At 36.0% G+C, this 22298-nt stretch overlaps 1 protein-coding gene across 3 annotated transcripts; it reads left to right on the top strand.

Moving 5' to 3' along the window:
* Window positions 1–13846: 13846 nt before the first annotated feature.
* On the top strand, window positions 13847–21911 carry AGO6 (Argonaute family protein). Of its 3 annotated transcripts, XM_021975767.2 has the most exons (23): window positions 13848–14210; window positions 15635–15886; window positions 15970–16175; window positions 16281–16478; window positions 16584–16720; window positions 16819–16916; window positions 17009–17106; window positions 17194–17362; window positions 17460–17576; window positions 17657–17764; window positions 17899–17961; window positions 18117–18230; window positions 18314–18479; window positions 18565–18677; window positions 18769–18906; window positions 18994–19124; window positions 19434–19499; window positions 20205–20268; window positions 20659–20773; window positions 20853–20926; window positions 21043–21137; window positions 21229–21260; window positions 21386–21911. In XM_021975767.2, the coding sequence occupies exons 2-23, from the start codon at window positions 15665–15667 to the stop codon at window positions 21559–21561; spliced, it is 2700 nt and encodes an 899-aa protein (XP_021831459.2). In that variant the 5' UTR covers window positions 13848–14210; window positions 15635–15664; the 3' UTR covers window positions 21562–21911. The 3 variants fall into 3 exon arrangements, 2 of the variants coding, with proteins under 2 accessions (XP_088106292.1, XP_021831459.2); XR_015834458.1 differs by lacking the exons at window positions 20205–20268; window positions 21043–21137; window positions 21229–21260; window positions 21386–21911 and having other exon boundaries at window positions 13847–14210; XM_088250166.1 differs by lacking the exons at window positions 20205–20268; window positions 20659–20773; window positions 20853–20926; ... (1 more) ...; window positions 21229–21260; window positions 21386–21911 and adding an exon at window positions 19579–20183 and having other exon boundaries at window positions 13847–14210.
* The last annotated feature ends 387 nt before the right edge of the window (window positions 21912–22298 follow it).

Below are 22298 nucleotides of genomic sequence, written 5' to 3'. Positions count from 1 at the left end.
AAAACTCCCTACAGTACCTATACCAACAGGTACAGACTAACAGGGGGAGTAATTTTTGGTATCGGACCTCGGCCAAAAAGTGGCAGAAGCAACCAGGAACACTGCTAAAGTCGTCAGTCAAACTTGGGTGTATTGATTAATTTCCAAAACTCCAAAATCGATCATAACCACATACATAAATAGCTAGAGCACAAAGAGTAGATGAAGTTTCATACCTCGATCGACGGAAACAACCGTCGGAGTCGCCGAAAACGAAGTAGGAAAATTCGAAATCCACATACCTTTCCGAGCTCGCAACGGCGTCGTGAGTGGCTGAGGTGGCTAAGCATTAGCCCAGACGTGATTGCCGGCCCTTATCGGTCCTTTTCCAACCAATCTCACGATTGGTTGTGGCCGAAGCACCAAGATCGCCGACCAAAATTGGCCGGCCTGGTTTCTGTGAAGGGAGAGAGACAAGAGAGAAAAAGTGCCCAGAATATTTCAAAAAAACTAATTTAATACTAAAAGGGTAATAAAGGTATTTCATTTAACTAATTAAACTAAAAAATGTAACACCCGTCAGTTTTGGGTTTTTTTGGGTGTGTTTATATACATTGAATGGTATATAGTTTCTTTATAGAACTATGCCTAGGAATGAGTATTTAACTTATTTTTTATTTTATTTTCTACTATTGTTGGAGATGCTCTTATAATTTAGACTATCGCTTATTATTATTATTTTTTAACTTCCAAAATAAGTTGATGGGTAAAGAGATTCTAACTTCCGGTTTGAATCTTAATTGTATATATTTTATTTAAGTTGGCTTTTGATTTAAGTAATTAAACGGTCAGATACTTCACTACTTTTGGTAACATGGGGTAAGAGCATCTCCAACCGATATGTCAAAAGTGCCACATAGACATTTAACAGCTAGAAATAACATCTCACACACTCCAATCGATGTGTCAAAACTGATGTTGAATGAAGGCTGAAGATTGAGATGTTATTTTTGACATCCCAAAAGCAAGATGTCAAATGAATATTTTATTATTTTTTCTTTTCTATTCTTTTTAATTAAAAATAAATCAACACTAAAATGTAATAAAATAATAATTTAATTTGACATATCGGGTGGAGTGTAAAGCTATGTAAGATGTCAAATTGCCACATCAGCCATCAAATTTAAATTTAATGTTTGGTATTTGACATCTCCCTTGGAGATGCTCTAAGTCACATGGTTGGAGGCTTGGGAGATTTTAACTGAATTATTCAAAGGTGTATGTTTTTTTGTCATTGCTGACATTAGTCTGAATATTTGTGGATTTAAAAGTTATCCCTACTATATGATAAAATAGTTTGCTTAACTTTTTCAAGCTTCCTTTAAACTTTTGACCAAATAATAGAGGCATCAATTTGTTGGTGTGCTATATCTACATATGCATTAGAGGGATGACCATTATCTAGACCTATTGACAATAGCTAGTCTTGGGACCTTGTTTGGTGATTGGTTCAAGTCAATTTTTATGAGTCACATTATTTTAGATAAGACGAAACATATTGAATTATTGCTCAATTAAGCCAATTTAATTGAAACAATTCCAGTTCAAATCGAGCTACTAAACAAGGCCGGGTTTTAAAATTGGGAGATTCACTATTATACCCAATATAAGAGCCCAAATAATAAAAACCCTATATGAAATGGACTTTAAAAACACACTCAAAGCTCATTTACAATATAACAAAGAGGCTTTTAACTTCTTATAAATTATAAAATTGTCATCGATTTCTTAAAACAAGCCCAACCCCAAAACCTCATAAAATAAACCCAAAACACTCAATAGGGCATCAAAGTAATTTAATAATCAAAATTAAATTCAAAAGAGATATTTAGTCATATACCCATTATTAGCACTAATAATATAGATAAACCCTACACCATTTAATTTCTATAAACAAACCCAAAAAATGACATCTAGTCTTATTGAATTTAATTTTGATTATTAAATTACTTTGATGCCATATTAAGTGTTTGGGGTATTTTTATAAGGTTTTGGGTTGTGATTGTTTTAAGAAATTGATGGCAGTTTTGTAATTTATAAGAAGTTAAAAGCCTTTTTGTTATGTTGTCGATGAGCTTTGGTTATGTTTCTAAAGTCCATTTCATATATGGTTTTTTTATATAATTTGGGCCCATATATTGGGTATAATAGTGAATCTCCCAATTAATAATTTATAATAATTCATCAGCATGCCATATATGTTTAAAGTCAAAATGAACGTCATGAAGCTGTGAAGTTCCATTATTTATTTATTTATTAGATCAATATGAATTAGTGAATCTCCCAATTAATAATTTATAATAATTCATCAGCATGCCATATATGTTTAAAGTCAAAATGAACGTCATGAAGCTGTTAAGTTCCATTTTTTATTTATTTATTAGATCAATATGAATTAAGAGTATAAATGACACAGATTGTAAAAGGAGCCATTCAATAACAATATGGTAGGTATGGATAAAACTTTCCGAGTGCCCTAAGCTAGCTGAAAGGTTGAAACGATGTGGAGAGAATTACTCTAAAAAATAACTTTTCTATAACCCCTTTCAACCGCCATAATTTCCCTGAATTTAGTCCAATAACATCAATTACAAAAACTAGCCGCTAACTATCATGACTCTCCTCCTAAAGTTCCATTTTAATTTTTAAAGATTGAGACAACGATATCGACTACATGCATGGCATATAATCACACATGAGAGCATGAGCATGGTATATCATCACTATTTAATTACTACATTAATCCTCACTCTTTAATTACTAAACTATAGTTTTGCCCTAATTAACTACATTTTGTCACATCTCAAAACAACGTTGCAAAACAAAAAAAACCGTCCAAAAAGTATGACTGTGACACGCATGTGGACATGGAAATCAACCTTACATGCTTATAACATATCCCAGCAGACCCATAATGTACATAATTGATCACGCTTATCATATCTTTCATTAGAAGCATGCACGAAAGTGATTCAAAATCATTGTTGTGGATAGTTTTTTAGTACGCTCTTTCTGCTCCACAACTTATATATGGATAATAATTATGTGACACGTCAAAACTCTTAGAGCATCTCCAGCCTTGGCACAAGACTGGGCAAAAGGCCCCCCAAGGCAGCCCAAAGATGCTCCAGCGGAAGAAAAATGGCCCGGGCAAGGCATGGGTCCCACGGAACTGGGCAAGCCCACGGGCAGATCTTGCCTGGGCAGCAGCCCAAAGGCGCTGACGTCACGCTAACGTCAGGCGTGACGTCACGCTAACGCCAGCGAGCGGTAAGTTCAAATTTTTTTACCGTTGGCGCGTGCGTGAAATTCACGCGCCAACGGTAAAAAAATTTGACTTTCGTTCGCTGACGTCAGCGCGATGTCAGCGCCTGACAGGGCCCAACGGAAAAATGCCACGTGGCGCTTCCTGGGCGCTGCGATGGCTTTTTTCTCAGAAATCTAACGGCCCTCTTTTTTTTTGCCAAAAAAAGTCAAATTTTTTTAAAAAAAATACCATAAAATACTGTATTTTTTCCCTATAAATACCTATCAATTTCACTCACTTTCCACTCACTCTCCTTCAAATATTTTTTACATTTTTCTACTAGTTTCCATTTGTATCAAAAAATAAATGGCCTCTTCTGTCGAAGCCGGAGGCTCTTGGATTACTGTGGAAGATATTGTGTTGTGTGAGTCTTGGGTGAAAATCTTATCTGAAATCTGATATTATAATTTTTTTTTTAAATATGAAAATCTTATCTGACATGGGACACGTGGCGCAATTTTAGAGGGTGAAAATCTTATCTGAAATCTGAGATTATAATTTATTTTTTTTTAAATATGAAAATCTTATCTGACATGGACATGTGGCAACCAAATATCTTATCCGAAAATTTTATCCGAAAATGTTATCTGAAATTTGAGGTGATAATTTTATAATAAATAGTGACACATGGCAACCGAAAATATTATCTTAAAAGCTTATCAAAATTAATGGTAAGTATAAAAAAATAGAAAATAAAGTACAATGAATAGTATTTGACCGGGCAAGCCTTCCAAGGGTGGAACCAACTAAGGCAAGGCTGGCACTATTCATGTGAATAGTACCAGCCCTTGCCTTGCCTTAACCTTGCCTTAGCCTACATGGGTGGAGATGCTCTTATAATGAATTGAATCCCAAAAATTGACACCCCCACCTACACAATGATATATCGTTTTCGAAGAAAGATGCCAGCATGACCAGGAGTTTGTCAAGTCTAGATTGAAAGTAGCAAATGGCCTTGTAATCATCAATGATATTAATATGCTTCCAATAGCTAGAGATAAGTGTTATATCAAGTTTATGAGTTGTCCACCTCTATGCAATAAAGGGATAGATGTTTCAATCTTTGTAAAGTGGCGTATTGCTTTTTCTCACTATGGAGGGTTCGAGGAAAATACTTGCTTCCTTTTTCTTTCGGGAAGTAAGAACTCTTACTTTCTTGTCAATCGCAGTTTATTATGTACGTAGAAATCTTCTTTTTTGTGTTTTTCGTAAATTATTTTTGCACATATATCAAACCATAATTTACAATAAAGAAGAGTGTCTCTTTTTAAAGAAGAAGGCAAGCAATATCTCGAGAATCAAAATTTGTCAAAAGCTATTATATACTCCGTCCTTGATAAGTCATGCTTGCTTTATTTTGGATGAGTAGCTTCAATACGTTATCTCTCTCTCTCTCTCTGCATTTCTCTTTTATATGAAAATAACAGCACTTATATTTGTCTTTTATATGAATATTATTGTGTTCTTAGAGTTAAAGTTTTGTACAAAATAATTGACTAAATATCAAGCACGCATAAACTAATGCTCGAGTTAATGGTCGTTTATCTTGGTTCCTCCCATGCGCAACTTCGTTGGTTTATATTCGAAGGGCGGTACATACTAACTATTAGGTCGGTTTTGGCACTACCATAAATAACTAGTTTAATGTGATTAGTGCATTTGTGCTTTTGCTCTGGCCAATCTGCCAGTATAATTATGTCCACAAAAATGATTCCATCGGAATTAGGTCAAACATTTGTAATTGATCATGCATTTAACCACACCCAAATACATCAATGTATGATCATATTAGAATATTCGAAGTTCAAATAATAAAAAAATGTAACACTTTTCCGAGACTGATTTCTCTCCCGTCCAAATCATTTTAGTTTTTTGACTAACTTCGGTCATTAGGAAAAAATTTACCCATATATGTCATATTGCTAATAAGATGGCTCCCTTTACAGTTTTTATCTCTTTCTTGTTGATCTAATAAATTTATATCGCCTTTTTATAAATAAAGAATGTAACCCTTTTCATCCATAATGGTCGATCATATAGTCAACAAAAGATATTAATTAACCCAAAATATCAAAGCTCTTTTTGTTGACATTATTAAGGCTCAATTATTTGAAGAGGTGGTCACCAAATTTTTCCTTAAGTAGAACTTGTCCGCATTTCGTTAAATCTCGATCATTTTAATAATCTAACGACCTATAATATGACACGTCAAACTCCAATTACTAGTCTCTGTTAACATTGTTAAGTCCAAATAATATTTTTAAAACAACATAAAAAACCTACCGGTCAACCAAACGACACCATGGTCGACCCCTTAACCCACGTTATAGGCAACTCCCTCCGCCTATCACAACCATAGTCTAAAATATCGATAATATTGAGGATATTATCGTTTTTTCGGGTCACAAATATTTCGGAACGTAGCCATACACATATCGTATAAATATCGATAATATCGATGTCGATAATTTCGCTCACACTTCATCAATATTTTGTTAAAATATCGCTATAATATCGAAAATATAAAAAATATCGATGTAATGGAAAAATTGAAAAGAAAAAAAACACAAAGCACACACACAAAAGGGATTCAAACCCTTGCCATTTCACTCATCCAACGCCTTAACCACCATATTGCTTATGTTTTTGTGATAATATGCTAAAATATGTATATTTATATTGTTTTGTTTTGAACAATTACATGCAAAACTATTTTGGGGGTTTATCATTTGATAACTACTCTTCACAATACACTTACTCTACACATAGAGATGATGAAGATAGTGAAAATTTTGAACTTCATAAGAACTCTGTGTGGTACTAAGTCACTCATGTATCTTACCATGCAATAAATAAAGTGTAAAATATTGTAGTCATTATATATAAATGATTATGGTGTGTTTAATCTTCTTGCATTAATTACTATATAATTTTCTGCACTCCCAGTGTTTGTCAGCTCGCTATATAATCAACTTAAATTAGTTAACCCATCATGCAATGCATTTCCTTCCAATTTTTTGTGATAAACTAATAGATAATTGACTTAATAAACATCCTCCAAAGTTTCAATAAAAATTTCCAAGTTTTTCTTACAATTTCCGTGGTTTTATTCAATTTTTATTGATATCGAAAATATCCCGATATTTCCATCGAAATTTCTGTGTTTTTGGATTATCGATATTTCCGATACAATCGATATTTTAAACCTTACCACCAACCAACCTCCCCTCCTCTCTCTCCCCCACTTTCTGTCTTTCCTATTAATTCAACTAACCAACCACCAACCCATGCTATAGGAAACTCCCTCCTCCTCTTCAATTTTGGTTTTGAGAGGTTGATGCTTTACTGATGGGTTTCAAATTGGGTGTTGGGGTGGTGATTGTGGGGCATTAGGATCGACGAAGGGGACGATCGACCACTCTGTTGCCTTTATCCCTTACCAGGTGATTACTCCCCTATGACAAATTCTATTCAGCAAGATAGGGGAAAGAGAGAAAGAGGGCAGAGAGAGAAAGAAGGGGATAGATGATAGGGGAGGTTGGCTGGCGGTAAATAGGGAAGAAGAGATACTGCTTGTGGGTGTAGGGTGGTTGTCGGGGCTTTTTTATTTTTATTAATTGGTTGGTTTTATTTTATTTTTAAATTTATATAGACTTAACGGGGTTAATTTGGAATTTAACTTGTCATATCTTAAGTCGTTAAATTATTGAAACGGTCAAGATGTAATGAAATGTGAATAAATGCACAATTGTTAAATGCAAAGGCTCAAGATTAGTAGAACTTGTATCTTCAACCAGAAAATCACATTTATCTTATGTTATTAAACTATTAATCAACCTAGCGGGTCTCCCAAGCAAACATGACATAAAGCATTATTGTCAATAATGTTGAGTATAGACGCAACCCTACTTTGGCGGATCCAAGGCAGGCATGCAAAGAATAGGATTATAGTTGGGAAACACAATCTTCAAGGATGGATGCTCTTGCTTCAAACTTCAAACCCGGAGGCACGACTCTTCATTGTTGTTTTAGGTCACAAACTGTTTTAACAAGACACGTAAATGGACCTAAAACTTGACAAGAAACAGACAATGCGTGCTTCCCCAAATTCGAGCCTTTGTATAAATTTCCTCAGCATGAAAAATATATTAATGGGAGACTTATAAATAAACCCAAAGTGGGTGTAGTATTTATAAAGAAGGACAAAATTAAAGTGTTTGAACAAAATTGCCCTTATTTCTTTTTTGGGGTTTCCTAAGGAGTCCTTCTATTGCTTGCTAGCCGTATGGAACCAAAACATTTCTTCTTTTCAACTAATGCCGTATAGTGCCAAATAGTCGTCATTTTGCTGGGATGATCCTTCATGTGAAAGGATGAGGACTCCATAATGCTTCAATCATGTTGTCTATGTTATGGAGTTCTTCTTCTCCTAGGCTATTCCAATATGTGTTGTCATTATCTTCTGCTACTAAGAATGGCTAAGGATGAGAGGAGAAACCTCTCTATCTGATACTATCTTTCTCTGAACTCTCTTTTACACTTCATATGTACTTCACATGCACACAATATACAATCCAAAAAATTCACATGGCTATTTCAGATTCTCATGTACAAACAAAGCTCTTGAAATATGGACTGCTACATTGTTGTTGCTGGTGGCGGCACTGTTACTATGCTATTGCTGATACTGTTACTGCGCTGCTACGGAAAAAGGACAAGACTTCACATGTTGCTTTGGTCTTTTACGGAGGAGAGAGACCCAGAGGCTTGCATGTCTTTGATGCTAAAGATAATGGTTTTTTAGTCATTTTGAAAAGTTTTTGGGTGTTTTTATAAGATACTTACTTCTTTTGGGTTTTTCACTAAATTCCTATATATTAATTCCCAATTTTATAATGTATTGGTAGTACATAAAATAAAGTAAATTAATGAAAATTTGAAGCCCCAGAAAAAAAAAGGTAAAGGTGAAAGGTTGCGTATGGCATCTACATATACTCGGTCATAGTTTGAAAATTCTTGGGGTTCATAATTGAAAATTGTACTGTGTGGGTTGCTTGTACGGACGCCGAGCTGGATAGGTTGACAATGGGAATGGGGATGTGGTCACATTATCTGAGAAGCAATACGAAAGCTATAATTAGAGGTTGTGGATGGTTTCGTGAGAAATGTGACAACTGATATTATTGACTATGAGACTATTACTTCAACGAACAAGTATTGACTTGTTTGCGGATAAGAAGCACAAGTAATTACACATCGCCTCCCCATGATATCATATGTATGTCATGGGCGGTTCTGTGCACAGGGCCGGTTGGGTGCTAGTCCAATCCAAAGCAAACCCTACACACATGCTACCCATTCACATGCTACCCATTCAAGTGGTCCCATATCTTCTCTCTCCTCCTCTTTTGGCTATGCCACATCAACTTGTTTCTCTCTCTCTTAGCTACACGACATCAACAACTTCTTTATCCCTTGTTTTCTATATATCTTTAATTATAGTTATAATTTAAAATTGAGTATTCTAGGGTTTAATTAGGGATGAAAGAGAGTTTGCTAATAATATCGATAATGCATCAATAATTGAGGAATTTAAGAGTTTTAAGTATCGCATGGTTCAATATTAGATTTAAAATAGTTTTGTTTTTATTTTGCATTGCATTTACTTTTACTTTTACTTTCACTCTTACTTTTTGTATTTGTGGAACTTTAATTTGTGGATATAGATGCATTTGAGGGTAAGATTTAGTACGTCCTTCTTGACTAGGTGTATTTTTTTATGTTTATTAATGAAATTCACTCGTACCCGATGAGTTTAGTATGTAGGTTTTGCCCAGTTGGCTTTCGAATCCTGGAACCTCCACTTGTGTGTGTGCGAGTGAAATCCCTCTCCCATATAGTTTAGACTATCGCTTGTACTCAAAAAAAGAAGCATGAGTAACAATATTGTTTACATGGAAACGTTTTCTAATTAGAACATCTATTGTTCAACTAGATTCGTATTTGAATATATACACTAAATTGACAGTCTAATGGTATAAAATGTCAAGAGAATATCACCCTTTGTTTGCGGATAAGAAGCACAAGTAACGATATTGTTTGTATGAAAATGTTTTCTAATTAGAATTATTGTTATTTCAAACTTTATTTATTTTTAGTTGTTCTGAATTTGCACTCTTAGTTGGGATGCTTATGCTAGAATTTCTTCGATCTTGGGTGATCGTTAGTGGAGGAGCTCCATATAGTCTTAATTTTAATAATAGATCTCTCCGTTATTGTAATGGCCCTTTGTGGCTAGTGATTTTTTTGGTTGAATTATGAATGCAATCCTAAATTTTTATTTTTATTTTTTTATAAAATAAACATCTATTGTTTAACTAGATTCGTATTTGAATATATACACTAAATTGACAGTCTAATGGTATAAATTGTCATGCTTAGCAAGAGAATATCACCCTTTGTTTCGATAGTACTAACTCTTTGGTATTAGATTGCGTTTATCATAATTCCGTTGGAATCGCTAAGTTCCGCTTATCAAAATAATTGAATCCTATTTGTATCAGGCCCATGTAAACACTTTCAAGTGTCCACCAACCACCAGACAAGCAAGCTCCAGCAAAATATGGCACCTAGCTTGCTGCACATGTTAGAAGCCCAGCCTGCACAGATATCGCTCTTGGATTACAGGGCCCATAACTTTTCATTCTGGTACAAGAATTCTATCATGAGGGCCTTATATATGGCCCTTAAGTGAGACCTTATCTTTTAAAAGTTTGATCAAATTAGTTAGTCGTTATATTAAATTAGTTGGCTTGAAGACCTCACTTAAGGACCATATATAAAGCCCTCACTATAGAATGACTTCATTCTAGCAGGGAACCATCCCAAACTTGTTTGATGTTGTGATTAATGTAAACTTTTCTTTTCTTGTTTATTTATTTATTAATTTATAATACAAAGTGATATTGGGGAGGAGGTGAAGTTTTCTCGCACACACTGTCAATGAGCCATAGAGGCCAGAACCGAAAATGCTATAATGAGGGGGTTGTGGTTAAGGAAGTTGTGGGAGGGTTCAATCCCACTATCCAACAAGAGATAAAAAATAATGGACTTGAACTTTTTTAATGATTGAATGGTTGGATTAAACCCATCATTGAACCCCCCGTTATCAAAATCCCCCTCATTGTAGAAGTACCCGGCCTGAACATGATTCTGCAAATCAAGGCCCAAAGCTAGACCCTTTGGCAACTTTTATTTTCTCTTCATATGCATCAAATTGCTCAGAGACCATGCACCTAGTCATCTCTATAGTTTTTAACCAATAATAGAGTGAAACTGTAGCTCTCAAATGCGATTAATATTGTAATAAAGTTATTAAAAATAACATACTGTATAGAGTACATAAATCAAAAGGATAACAGAAGCAGATGGAACCCCAAGACGACAACATGATATATGTACATATCTGAAGATAGGTCCCCACAGCAATGCAAATGACATAGTGTGACGTAAGGGCTCATGATGATCTGAGAGTAGCCTTCACGGGTTTTGAATCAGACATACAAGTTGGGTTGGTTGGATGGAGCACTCGAGTACGTGAAATTAATACTTGCAGCAGAGTCTGAGCTTATATTGTACCCCAGGAATGGCCAGGGACATGTCATCGGGCCACTTACGGGCTTACAATTTGGCCAATACCCTACTTTAATTACCAAAACAAAGATAAAGAAACATTGGTTTATGCCAATGATTTTACTTTTTCTCATGTCTCTTTTCAACATGTTTATCGAGAAGCTAATATGGTAGCGGACTTTTTGAGTAAAAAGTATAATCTACTGATAATACTTGTATTTAATTTCATTCATCTTCCTGTGAATATTAGTTATAAAGTTAACTTTGATTTGTATGGTCATCATATCGGACACGGAACTTCTTTATAATAATTTTCCCTTTTTTTAAATTTGAGAAGAAAAAAAAAGGATTTTACTTTTTCTTTAGCAGAACAAAATAAAAAAAGGCTTTCAAGATTTGATTTTGGTTTGAAAATTTTACATACAAGGTGACAAACAAAAAGTTCAAAAGGCCATTAATATAGGAGGCCATAATATCTGAGATTGACTTTACAATAGTGCAGGTCCCAATTCTGAGAGAATTGCAGCAGCAGCAGCAGCAGCAAAGGGTATAATAATTACATAAGACATGAGAATTAGGGTTTGGGGGGTTTTGGTTTTGTGTGATTTTGGAAAGGTTGCAGAGAGAGGGAGAAAAGGAACAGTGAATAAAGTAGCGGTTTGCTGAAGAGACCCATCTGTATCTAAACTCCTAGGGCTTTGTTCTTGTTCTTTCTCTATCTGTATCAGCACAGAGAGAGAGAGAGAGAGAGAGAGAAAGATGGGTGGTTTTGAATTGCAAGGCAGAGATTTGCTTGAAAAAGTTTACATCTGGTGAGAAATTCAATGGTCAGAAACCACTCTCTTATTTTTTCTTGTTTTTTGTTCTTATTTCTCAAAATGGTCAAAGCTATACCTTTGCATGCATGTAATGCAATTTTTTTCTGATACACAGATGTATGCTATAAGTGCACTACTTCTCATCTCACATTGGATTAACTTTGTGAACCAGTAATTAGGTCAGATTTCTTTATAAAAAAAACATAAAATTTTTCAATCTCTCATCCAAAGTTGAATATAATAAACATACTTTTATCAGTTGTAAAAAGTTTAGTACGGGATATGGCAGTAGTAGAATTCTAAAAAACCAGAAGGGAACTTACTGTTTGAAAAAACAAGAACAAAAGCACAAAAAAGAAGTCCTAATCTGGAAATAGAGTCGGTTTTTGAATCCCAAGAAAACAAATTCTCATTATGCCTAGTGTCTGCCCTACCTTGAAAACGACACATCACCTTATTTTTCCATTAAAGAACCAATTATACCCATCAGCCTTTATTTCATTCTGTGACCACTCCCTCAATATAAATAGCGTCATATATCCCACCCCCTTCTCAATCTTCATGGCACTGTTTCACCAGTCTTGTACCGGTGGTCAACCCTAATAATACCTACATCCCCCTCCTTCATCTTCTCCAAGCTCTCTGGTTCTCACCCACTTTCTCTTGGTCTCGGCCATGGCTTTGTTGGTGTTCATGGGTCTCATGGCTCACCCAGTAGGTCAAGTGGTTTGTGGCGTCGAAGAAGAAAAGAGAAAGATGTGCTGGTAGAAGTCATGGCGATATCTCTTCTGAGCTTATTCTTATTATGTTTATTTTTTTGATTTTTTTAACTCCACGAAGAATGTTCGAGTTTTCTTGACCTTGCAAGCCCGACAGTGCAAAAGTACAGGTCAAGATAGCTCAATATGCAAACACCCCATCTTGGGTTCGTGGATCTTCTTCTCCCCCTTCTATCCCTCCTGAGCTAGCTATGTTATCTCCAACCACAGTGTTGCATGGGTTGCAAAGATGATGATGTATTTTTCTTTTTCTTTTGTGATGTTTTTGCTATGGCATTCTTCATCTTTAAAATACATGTGTATGCTTTGACGATGCAAAGCCTTGTTGCTTGGAAATGAAAAGCTTGTATTTTTTAGAAAGTGATCTTGGCTGGTTTTTGTTTTCTAGCTTTTCTGTGATCAAAATTAATTACTTGGTTTAAAGATCTGCTCTTAGACTCTTAATTCAATATTTTAAATATTATTTGTGATTAAGATCTTAAAATGGAAAGAGGAAACTATGCATTTATCCAACTTTTTCTAAGATTATTGCATTAGCCTATCCAATCCAAGTCCACTCATACTGGGTTTGCAATCACCAATTATTTTGGCTGTTAGTTCATAACTCATAGTCTACCTACCAATACGTATAAATCCCCCTCTTTTTTAAGTGGAAAAAAATGTGTGATTAGCCATTGAACACTTTGCCAAACCAAATTGGTAATAGAAAAGGCTAGTGCTATTATGCATATGTGGGTTAACACAGTTGATTATGACAGTGAGCCCATCTGTTATATTGTACTCAAATTCGAATCCTCATTTCCGCAGATTAGATTGTCGATGGTTGAAGAATAAAAAGACTAGTGCTATTGTTCCATGAATGTTTTTTTTGTTGATACATTGGGGGCATGTAGCCCAAAAGACCCAGAAAAACCAACAAGAACAAAGCCTAGAACTAGAAAGGCCCGAAAATAACCTTGATGAATAAGCTGCATGAAAGCCCATAGCTGGCCACAGTGGCCTTGGCCTTGTTTGCTGCTTTGACTAAGGCTAAGCAACGGCAAGCATTCAACAATCAGAGCCGTTAAACAATTATACCAACACATTATTTGACGGCTCTCTTTAATTAGTTGCTTTAGACTTTCATGGACCTCATCGCACCCAATGGCTCTCTCTGGCAAACCATATACTCAAATGACCAAAATAGCCCTATACTTCCACCAGAATTACACAGAATTCCATGTCCATCTGGCCCCGACACTTGGCCGCGCGACTATCGGAAATGCCACTCTAACGCCACGAGCGATTCCGTACGGGACGATCAGGGTGATGCCTCACCCAACACCCATTGGATCCACGAGAAAAACACGGTGCTGATATCAAATTGCTATCTAATCAGATTGGACGGCTGACATAATTCACCTGCATTTTCCTTGTGGAAAACGAATTTTTGGTTTTCCATTAAAAATTTGAAATTCATCTAAATTGCAACACAGCAGTCCATGACCAAATTTATTTCCTAAAAGAGCCTCTCTTTCCCTCCATGCGCTCGCTCTCTCCCTCAAGCCAATAGAGAGGTACTCTTCGAATTCTCTCACTCCCAACTCTCAGTGGCTCTGCAAAACCCTAGACGAAGCTCGTTCCGCAGCTCTCACGGTACGATTCTCGCTCTAAGCTTTGCTTTCTCACTCTTTCTCATGCTCTGCATTCCGCGATTTCATTCATGCATCGCTCTGTGCTCATTTCGTCTACTTTGTGAAGGATTTTTTTCGCTTTTCATAGTTTTAACTTTGCTTGAATCGGCTTACACTGTAATGTTTTGGAAGAAATTTGTGAGTCGCTTGCTGCATTGCCTTCTGGAAGTCTCCAGAAAACTTTGTTTCTCGTTAATGCAATCTATGTTTTGTGCTTGCGTTAGTGTTGATTTTAGTCTCTTTTTTTCTTCTTTTTTTCAGTTTTTTTTTTTTTTTTTTTTTAACTTCTCGCCCTCGCTCCTCTAGTCCCCAAATTGATAGCGTTGCATACCTTATAGCATACACAAATAATATTTATTTATTAATTTTCCAGATTTTGATATTCGTTTATGGTGTCTTGATATTTCATCTTCACCTGCCAGTAGGTTTGAGTTGTCAAAATTTCAAGCAATTCACGTATGTCATTGTATTTGTATGTCTACATATTTTCCACATTTCACATATTTTTGTTTTATTTTACTACATGCCTCGGAATTTTTTAGTATTTCATCTATAAAGTATCTCAGCTATGATTATTTTCGCTTGCTTCTATTGCTGTTATTGTTGTTTTTTTTTTTGGTCAATTATTTTCATTTGATATAGTTCTTCTGTCAATCTTAATATAACTATCTTCATAGTTTTGAACTTTTATTTTCCTTTTATTTTATAGTGATCGAACACATGGAAAACATTCTATTTTAAAATATTTGGATTTGTGGTCATATTTGTGTTAGTGCCTTTATGTCTCTTTTATCTCAGTTATACCTTCTAAATTTATACATAGTATGTTTGGTACAAAGTGTGACTAATTTCTGGTTGTTATGGTGTGTTTTGAGAAGAGTCTCTTGTCCCCATTTTAGAAAACTCTTTATCCTGTTTTATATGGTTACCCTTCAACTTTGAAGCAAAAAAAACTCAAGGGATTTTGTAATCTTAATTATCTGAGAGAAAAATCTGATTATAATGCACATGAAAGTTCATCTGTAATAGTTGAGTAGTTAGCTTGATTTGCTTCCATCTAGTACTGTTTGAAACGTTGGTTCTGACTGAAGCAGTACTTTCTGCATCAGAGCCAAGATCCGAGCAATTACAACTTTTTACTGAACTTAGAGCACTTCTATAGTCTAACCAAATAAAAAAAATCAACTGATGTCAAATGATCTATCAGGAAATTTATGGTTATGCTTTCAACCTTTTTGGCAGATTTTGGTATGTAACCTTAAGGGAATCATGAATGTTTGACAATCTGAGTTTATGTATAAGTACATTTGTTTCTGTTCGGTTTCCATGAGGATGGGAATTAGTCCATTCTTCACCTAATTAGTTTTGATCTTCCTTGCTTTAAAGCCTTGCAGATCATATTTATTCAAGTGAACAATGGAGGATGTAGCTGGCCCTGGAAATGCAGGTGGGGACCCACATTCGTCCCCACCTCCTCCAACCGTGCCCCCTAATTTGAAGCCAGAACTAGTGGCTCCTCCTCAATATTCTATTATGAGTAGGCATGGGACAGGAACTACTGGACAAACGATACCATTGCTCGCAAACCACTTTAAAGTTTCTGTGAATGTTCCAGATGCTGTATTTTACCAGTATTTTGTATGTTTACCTCCTGTGACTATTCTCTTTACATGTATTTTATTGTATCTAGTACCAATTTCATAATGCCATACTATTTGCAGGTTCGTATTACTTTAGAAGATAAGATAGCTGTTGAAGGCAAGGGAATTGGGAGAAAACTGATTGACAGGCTTTATCAAACATACTCTTCAGAACTTGGTGGTAAAAAGTTTGCATATGATGGGGACAAAGCTCTGTACACACTAGGTCCTCTGCCACAGAGAAGGCTTGAGTTTTCTGTTGTGCTGGAGGAGACATTTGCAAAGCAGTTTGTCCTCCTATTCCTTTTTCCTGGTCTTGGTTTAAAAGTTCTTTTTTATTCTCTTATCAACAATTCATTTGTATTTGTCCAACTGACATTCTTGTGTGTTAGTGAAAATGGGAGCCCCAGTGGGACTGACAAACGGTCAAGGCGTTCTTTTCAGTCAAAAACCTTCAATGTAGAAATAAGTTATGCTGCCGAAATACCTCTGAAGTCAATCGCTCTTGCCTTGAGAGGAGTGGATGTAGATAATACTCAGGATGCATTGAAAGTGCTTGATATCATTCTGCGGCAGCAAGCAGCTAACAGGTACCTCTCTCTCTCTCTCATATGTTTACTATGTTCTTTTTCAACTGTACTCTGTTCTTCTGTGAACTCTAACTTTGTTTATTTATGACCATTAAACATGCACAGGGGGTGTCTTCTAGTACGACAATCATTCTTTCATGATGACTCCAGAAACTTTGTTGATGTTGGAGCAGGCGTAAAGGGTGTTCGGGGATTTCATTCCAGTTTCCGTCCAACACAGGGTGGCTTGTCCTTGAATATGGGTACCAGATCTTATGATTTGGTTTCTTTAGTCTTCAAAACTCACTAGCATTGTTGTCACTTGTTTTGTTGACATTTTTGTTTCCATTTATTTGTGCAGATGTATCTACAACGATGATCCTAACGCCTGGACCTGTCATTGATTTTCTGATAACCAACCAGGATGTACGAGAAGCTCGCTACATTGACTGGGTTAAGGTAAAAAAGAAAACTGTTAAATCTTATACTAAAGGTTCAGATTTCAGCATCAACTTTAGTCTGTTAAATTTCAATTTCATGGTAACATACAGGCCAAGAAAATGCTGAAAAATATGAGGATTAACGCAAGGCACCGTAACATGGAATTCAAAGTAACAGGCTTAAGTGAGAAGCCCTGTAATCAACAATAGTATGTGCTTATCTCCTAAAAGTATGTTTCCTACTTCTTCACATCTGAAAAACTTCCTAATTTTTGTCCTTTTTTTTCCCTTTCAAGTTTCCCTATGAAGTTAAAAAGTGCCAATGGCACAAGTGAGGGTCAGACTGTGGAGATTACTGTGTATGAGTATTTTACTAAGCACTGTGGTGTAGAACTCACCTCTTCCCAATACATGCCATGCCTTGATGTTGGCAAGCCCAAAAGGCCCAACTATCTGCCACTGGAGGTGTGCAAATTTCTTTTGCTTATTATATCATTGTTTGTTAGTCTTATCCTCCGTCTGAGATCGTGATTTGTGTTCCTCCCCCAACGAGGTGTTTTAGCTCTGTTCGCTTGTTTCACTACAACGGTATACAAAGGCTTTATCTTCAATGCAGAGGGCATCCTTAGTTGAAAAATCAAGGCAGAAGCCTCATGAAAGAATACGAACTGTGACTGATGTAAGTTTGCAGGTCACTGAATTTTCTTCTTTGACCACATGTTGCAATATTCTTTTTGCTCAATTGCTTTACTATTGTAGGCAGTGAAAAAATACCAGTATGATGATGATCCTATGCTTGCTACATGTGGTATTTCTATAGAGAAGCAATTGACTCAAGTCAATGGCCGTGTTCTCGAGACTCCGAAGGTAAACAGTTTCTGTATATTTGGATGTGTCCGTAGAGGTGGGGAGAAAGAGAGTGAGAGAGGAGTGTGCCCTCTTCACTCAATCAACTATCACCTCTCTTTCTAATGCATTGCATTCTCTCCTTTGATGAACAGTTAAAGGTTGGTAACAGTGACGACTGCATCCCTCATAAGGGACGATGGAATTTCAACAATAAGGTATTTATTTCTACTATTTCTAAGTTTTCTAAAATTCATTTATCAGTTGTTCTCTGAGAAAGAGGTTGCACTGTTTTGTTTCCTTCATTACTACTATTTGAATTTGATTTTAGCTTATTGAACTTAATTCTGCTTGCAATTCCCTAATCTACCAGACACTTTTCAACCCTACTCGCATTGACCGTTGGCTTGTTGTCAACTTCTCTGCACGCTGTGATACCAGTCATATCTCACGGGAACTTATCAACTGTGGGAGGAAGAAAGGCATTGTAGGTTACACCATTTGCTAAGTTTTGTTTTTAGACTTATGCTGATTCTGATCTCTCTGTCTCTGTCTCTCCCACATGTGCAGTTTATTGAGCGTCCCTTTACATTACTTGAAGAAGATCCACAATGTAGAAGACAAAGCCCTGTTGCAAGAGTTGAAAAGATGTTCGAACAGATTCTAGCTAAGCTTCCAGGGGAACCTCAATTCATTCTTTGTGTCTTACCAGAGAGAAAAAATTGTGATGTATATGGTATGGCTTTGTTATTAATAATTGATAATCAAACTACCCCTCAATCTGATCATGTAATTAGTTTATGCTCTTATACATTTTATAGGACCTTGGAAGAAAAAAAGTCTTAGTGAGTTCGGGATTGTCACACAATGCATTTCCCCTTCCAAGATTAATGATCAGTACCTGACAAATGTTCTTCTTAAGATCAATTCTAAGGCAAGAAGCTAAATGGTGAATATCTGATATCGCTACTTTAATAATTAATGGACCCTATTGATTTTTTTTCTGTTTGTTTAATTCTATATAGCTTGGAGGAATAAATTCTTTGTTGGCAATAGAGCACTCCTCATGTGTTCCTCTGGTTAATGATACTCCTACAATGATTCTGGGGATGGATGTCTCTCATGGGTCTCCTGGTCGCTCAGATATTCCTTCTGTGGCTGCGGTAATTACAATTCAAGTTTCTTTTTATATTATATACCATTCTGTGCTTTATAGTCATTTTGTTTCTTCAATTTTGTTGGAGTTTCAGGTTGTTGGCTCTCGAAATTGGCCACTTATTTCAAGGTACAGAGCAGCTGTTAGAACACAATCTCCTAAGCTAGAGATGATTGATGCTCTGTACAAGCCACTTGAAAATGGAACTGATGCTGGTATTATCAGGTATTTGAGCAGGGAATTTAGTATTCGTACCAGTTGATCACATGTTAAGAATTATAGTTTGCTTTAACACTTATGGGACTCTCTAATATGGCCCATTAGACGGGTTCAAAAGTCTTCGCTCCCAAATTTATTACATAAAAGTTGTGGCTATTAATCTCTTGTAACTTAAATGAGACCTGATTACAATATTTTATATTTTGTAAAAAGTTGGATGAAATTAAAAAGATTTAAGATAGACTGGTGAAATTCGTTTATCTTAAATTATCAATTCCAGTATACTGCTAAGGCTGGAAATGCCTTTTGTTGCAGGGAACTGCTTGTGGACTTCTATAAAACAAGCAATGGACGTAAACCAACTCAGATTATTGTCTTCAGGTATCATGACATTGTATTGGTAATTTTCTGGCTGTTTTGAAAAAGAAATGCTAATGACCCAGTTTTGGTCTTTCAAAAGTGACTTCCTTCGAAACGAAACCGGAATACAGTCCCAAACTCACAGTATGTTTCGTAATATCTTGTGGGCGCTGCAAATATAGTCAAGCTAAATCCTCAAAGAGAAATGTACTCCTTTTGTGGTGATATCATATCATATCAGATATAGTGGATTCACTTCACATTGCAACTTGTGTAGTTTATATTACTTGGTATTTTCCAGTTGGAGGCCGTTCATCCTAGTCGTATTTTGATTTGAGGCAATGTGGCCACCCTGCATGGCAGGTGTTAATTTGTCATATACTATGTGTGGATGCTGCAAATATAGTCAAGCTAAATCCACAAAGAGAAATGTACCCCTTTTGTCAAGCTAAATTCACATAATATACTATTCTTACTGAAGGATGTATCTGGCCTATTTATGCTGTCTCATCCTTCCATTTTACTCTTAAATAGGAATATTTCTCTTTGTGTGGTTTATGCTTCTAGTGGCCCTCTTAATTTAATTAGAAACTTTCTATTTGCTTAGTTCGTTTTTCCCCTCAGTTGAACTGGTTTTTTTACTTATTTTTGGAGCATGAAATGTGGCAACTGTCTTGTTTTTCCTACTGTTACTTGTAAAGACATGTTTTTATTTATTTATTTTAGGGACGGAGTCAGCGAATCACAATTTAATCAAGTCTTGAACATCGAGCTGGACCAAATCATAAAGGTTCTGCAATTCAATTTTTCTTGGGCCATTCAATGTAGTACTTGATTTGAAGGATGATTTACTCTCTCTGTGCTACATGTCCCAATTTGCGTTTTTAGTTTTGACAGTTAATTATATCTGATCTAAGGAAAGCTTTTTATCGGAATACCCACTCAAGGAGACAATTGCTATATTTAATCAATTAGTCTGTGGTATTTAATCCAATCATGCCTTGAAATTGTTGAAATACCCAGAAGTTTAGTAGTTCCTGCCTTATTCCTGCATAAGCCCCTTTATGCCAAGAGCATTAATGGACTGTGGGTTTGTCCCTAGGACCTGCTATCAACCGTGTGCTGAAGTTTGTTCTTTTTTTTCTCAACATTAAGATGGTCAAATTTTTATTTATTGCAGGCTTACCAGCACCTTGGGGAGGTTGATGTTCCCAAGTTTACTGTGATTGTTGCTCAGAAAAATCATCACACGAAGCTATTTCAAACCGGGGGTTCCACTGATAATGTTCCACCTGGTCTGCTACTTTCTGAACTTTGTTATTGCCTTTATCATTTATCTCTTTGTTTTAATGCTCTCTCTCCCTCTCTCTCCAGGGACAGTGGTGGACACAAATATTGTGCATCCAAGGAATTATGATTTCTACATGTGTGCTCATGCAGGAATGATTGTAAGCACCCGCCCCCTACCCAGTGTTTCAGCGTATTTGTTTCCCCCCAACTCAACTCAGGTGTCTAAATTTCCTTTTATCACGTTTTTTATCTTTTGTGTTGCTTCATATGACAGGGAACTTCGCGGCCAGCACACTATCATGTCCTGGTTGATGAGATTGGATTTTCTCCTGATGGCTTGCAAAACTTAATCCACTCCCTTTCTTACGTGTAAGCTTTTCATTTTCAATCCCTTTCCATATGACTCAGCTTGAATAACCTTTCAATTGAATTTATCTAGATATATGTTTGCTTATTTCAGGTACCAAAGGAGTACAACTGCAATCTCCATTGGTAAATTAAACACACTTCTGCAATTAAATCTTTTTTCTTTTATTAAATTCTTTTCCAGTGGAAATGATAAAATCTAGTTAGTCTAGAGCTTTACTTCCATCTCACTATTACCAACCATTTTCCAGTGGCGCCCATATGTTATGCCCACCTTGCTGCTGCACAAGTGGGGCAGTTTATGAAGTTTGAAGATCTCTCAGAAACCTCATCAGGGAACGGCAGTGTCACTTCAGCTGAGAGTATCCCATTTCCAGAGCTCCCTAAGTTGCATAAGAATGTCCAGGGTTCCATGTTCTTCTGTTGAGTTGCTGCTCCTAGCTTTCTTGTGAATATTGCTAATATAATTTTAGCCTTTTGACTCTATAATTACTCTAGCAGTATAAGGGTATATGAGTAGGAAAGACAATCCCGGCTTACTCTTAGGTAGGGCGGAGAGATAGGTGTACAGACAGATTAGCGACCTCTTGCTCTAGTTTGTAGACAAGTTTTGAGGCTTTATATGTTGCAGGATGATATTATTGAGGTAGCTGAATTCAACAAGTAATTTTTGTCTCCCTTGTTCGGGGTATGACTAGGACTTAAAGACGTTCAAAATCAAGACTTGACTATCAGGAAATGTTTTTGGAAGTAATTGACTTAATTTCAATGGAACAATCTTTGAAAATTTTACTTCATTCTACCTCATTTTTATTTTGTCATCAATTTTGCTCCAGGAACTCTAATACTTATATATCAATTTCGATGTAAACTGTTCTTTTATGGGGATTGTGAGAAAGCTCATTGGGATGATCGCTTCAACGAGATTCTCCCACAGTTTATGTGGTGAAATGAATCACTTGCTGGCTTAAGGATGATGATGCTTTAGAAGGTGAACTATTCCTATATTTAATATTATCTCATGTCTTTACTTCTCACTATTTTTATGATATGGCTTATCTTTGCTCTGTGATCTTAGACCAACAGAATCAGTGTACTGGTCGAGTTTGGAATTTCTGTTCGCATATATGTTTGGTATGATTCCGCATTTTTGGCTTCTTTCAA

The sequence above is a fragment of the Prunus avium genome, chromosome 3 (assembly GCF_965620075.1).
Source record: "Prunus avium chromosome 3, drPruAviu1.hap1.1, whole genome shotgun sequence".
In the NCBI taxonomy this organism is placed as follows: Eukaryota; Viridiplantae; Streptophyta; class Magnoliopsida; order Rosales; family Rosaceae; genus Prunus; species Prunus avium.
Note: the sequence above shows the minus strand (reverse complement) of the source record. Positions and strands in the feature narration are given on the sequence as shown.

Coding starts and splice junctions, on each gene's coding strand:
- AGO6 (XM_021975767.2), top strand. CDS start 15,665: ATGGAGGATGTAGCTGGCCCTGGAAATGCAGGTGGGGACCCACATTCG. Junction 16,479..16,583: donor CGGCAGCAAGCAGCTAACAG/GTACCTCTCTCT, acceptor AAACATGCACAG/GGGGTGTCTTCTAGTACGAC. Junction 18,907..18,993: donor ATATTCCTTCTGTGGCTGCG/GTAATTACAATT, acceptor TTGGAGTTTCAG/GTTGTTGGCTCTCGAAATTG.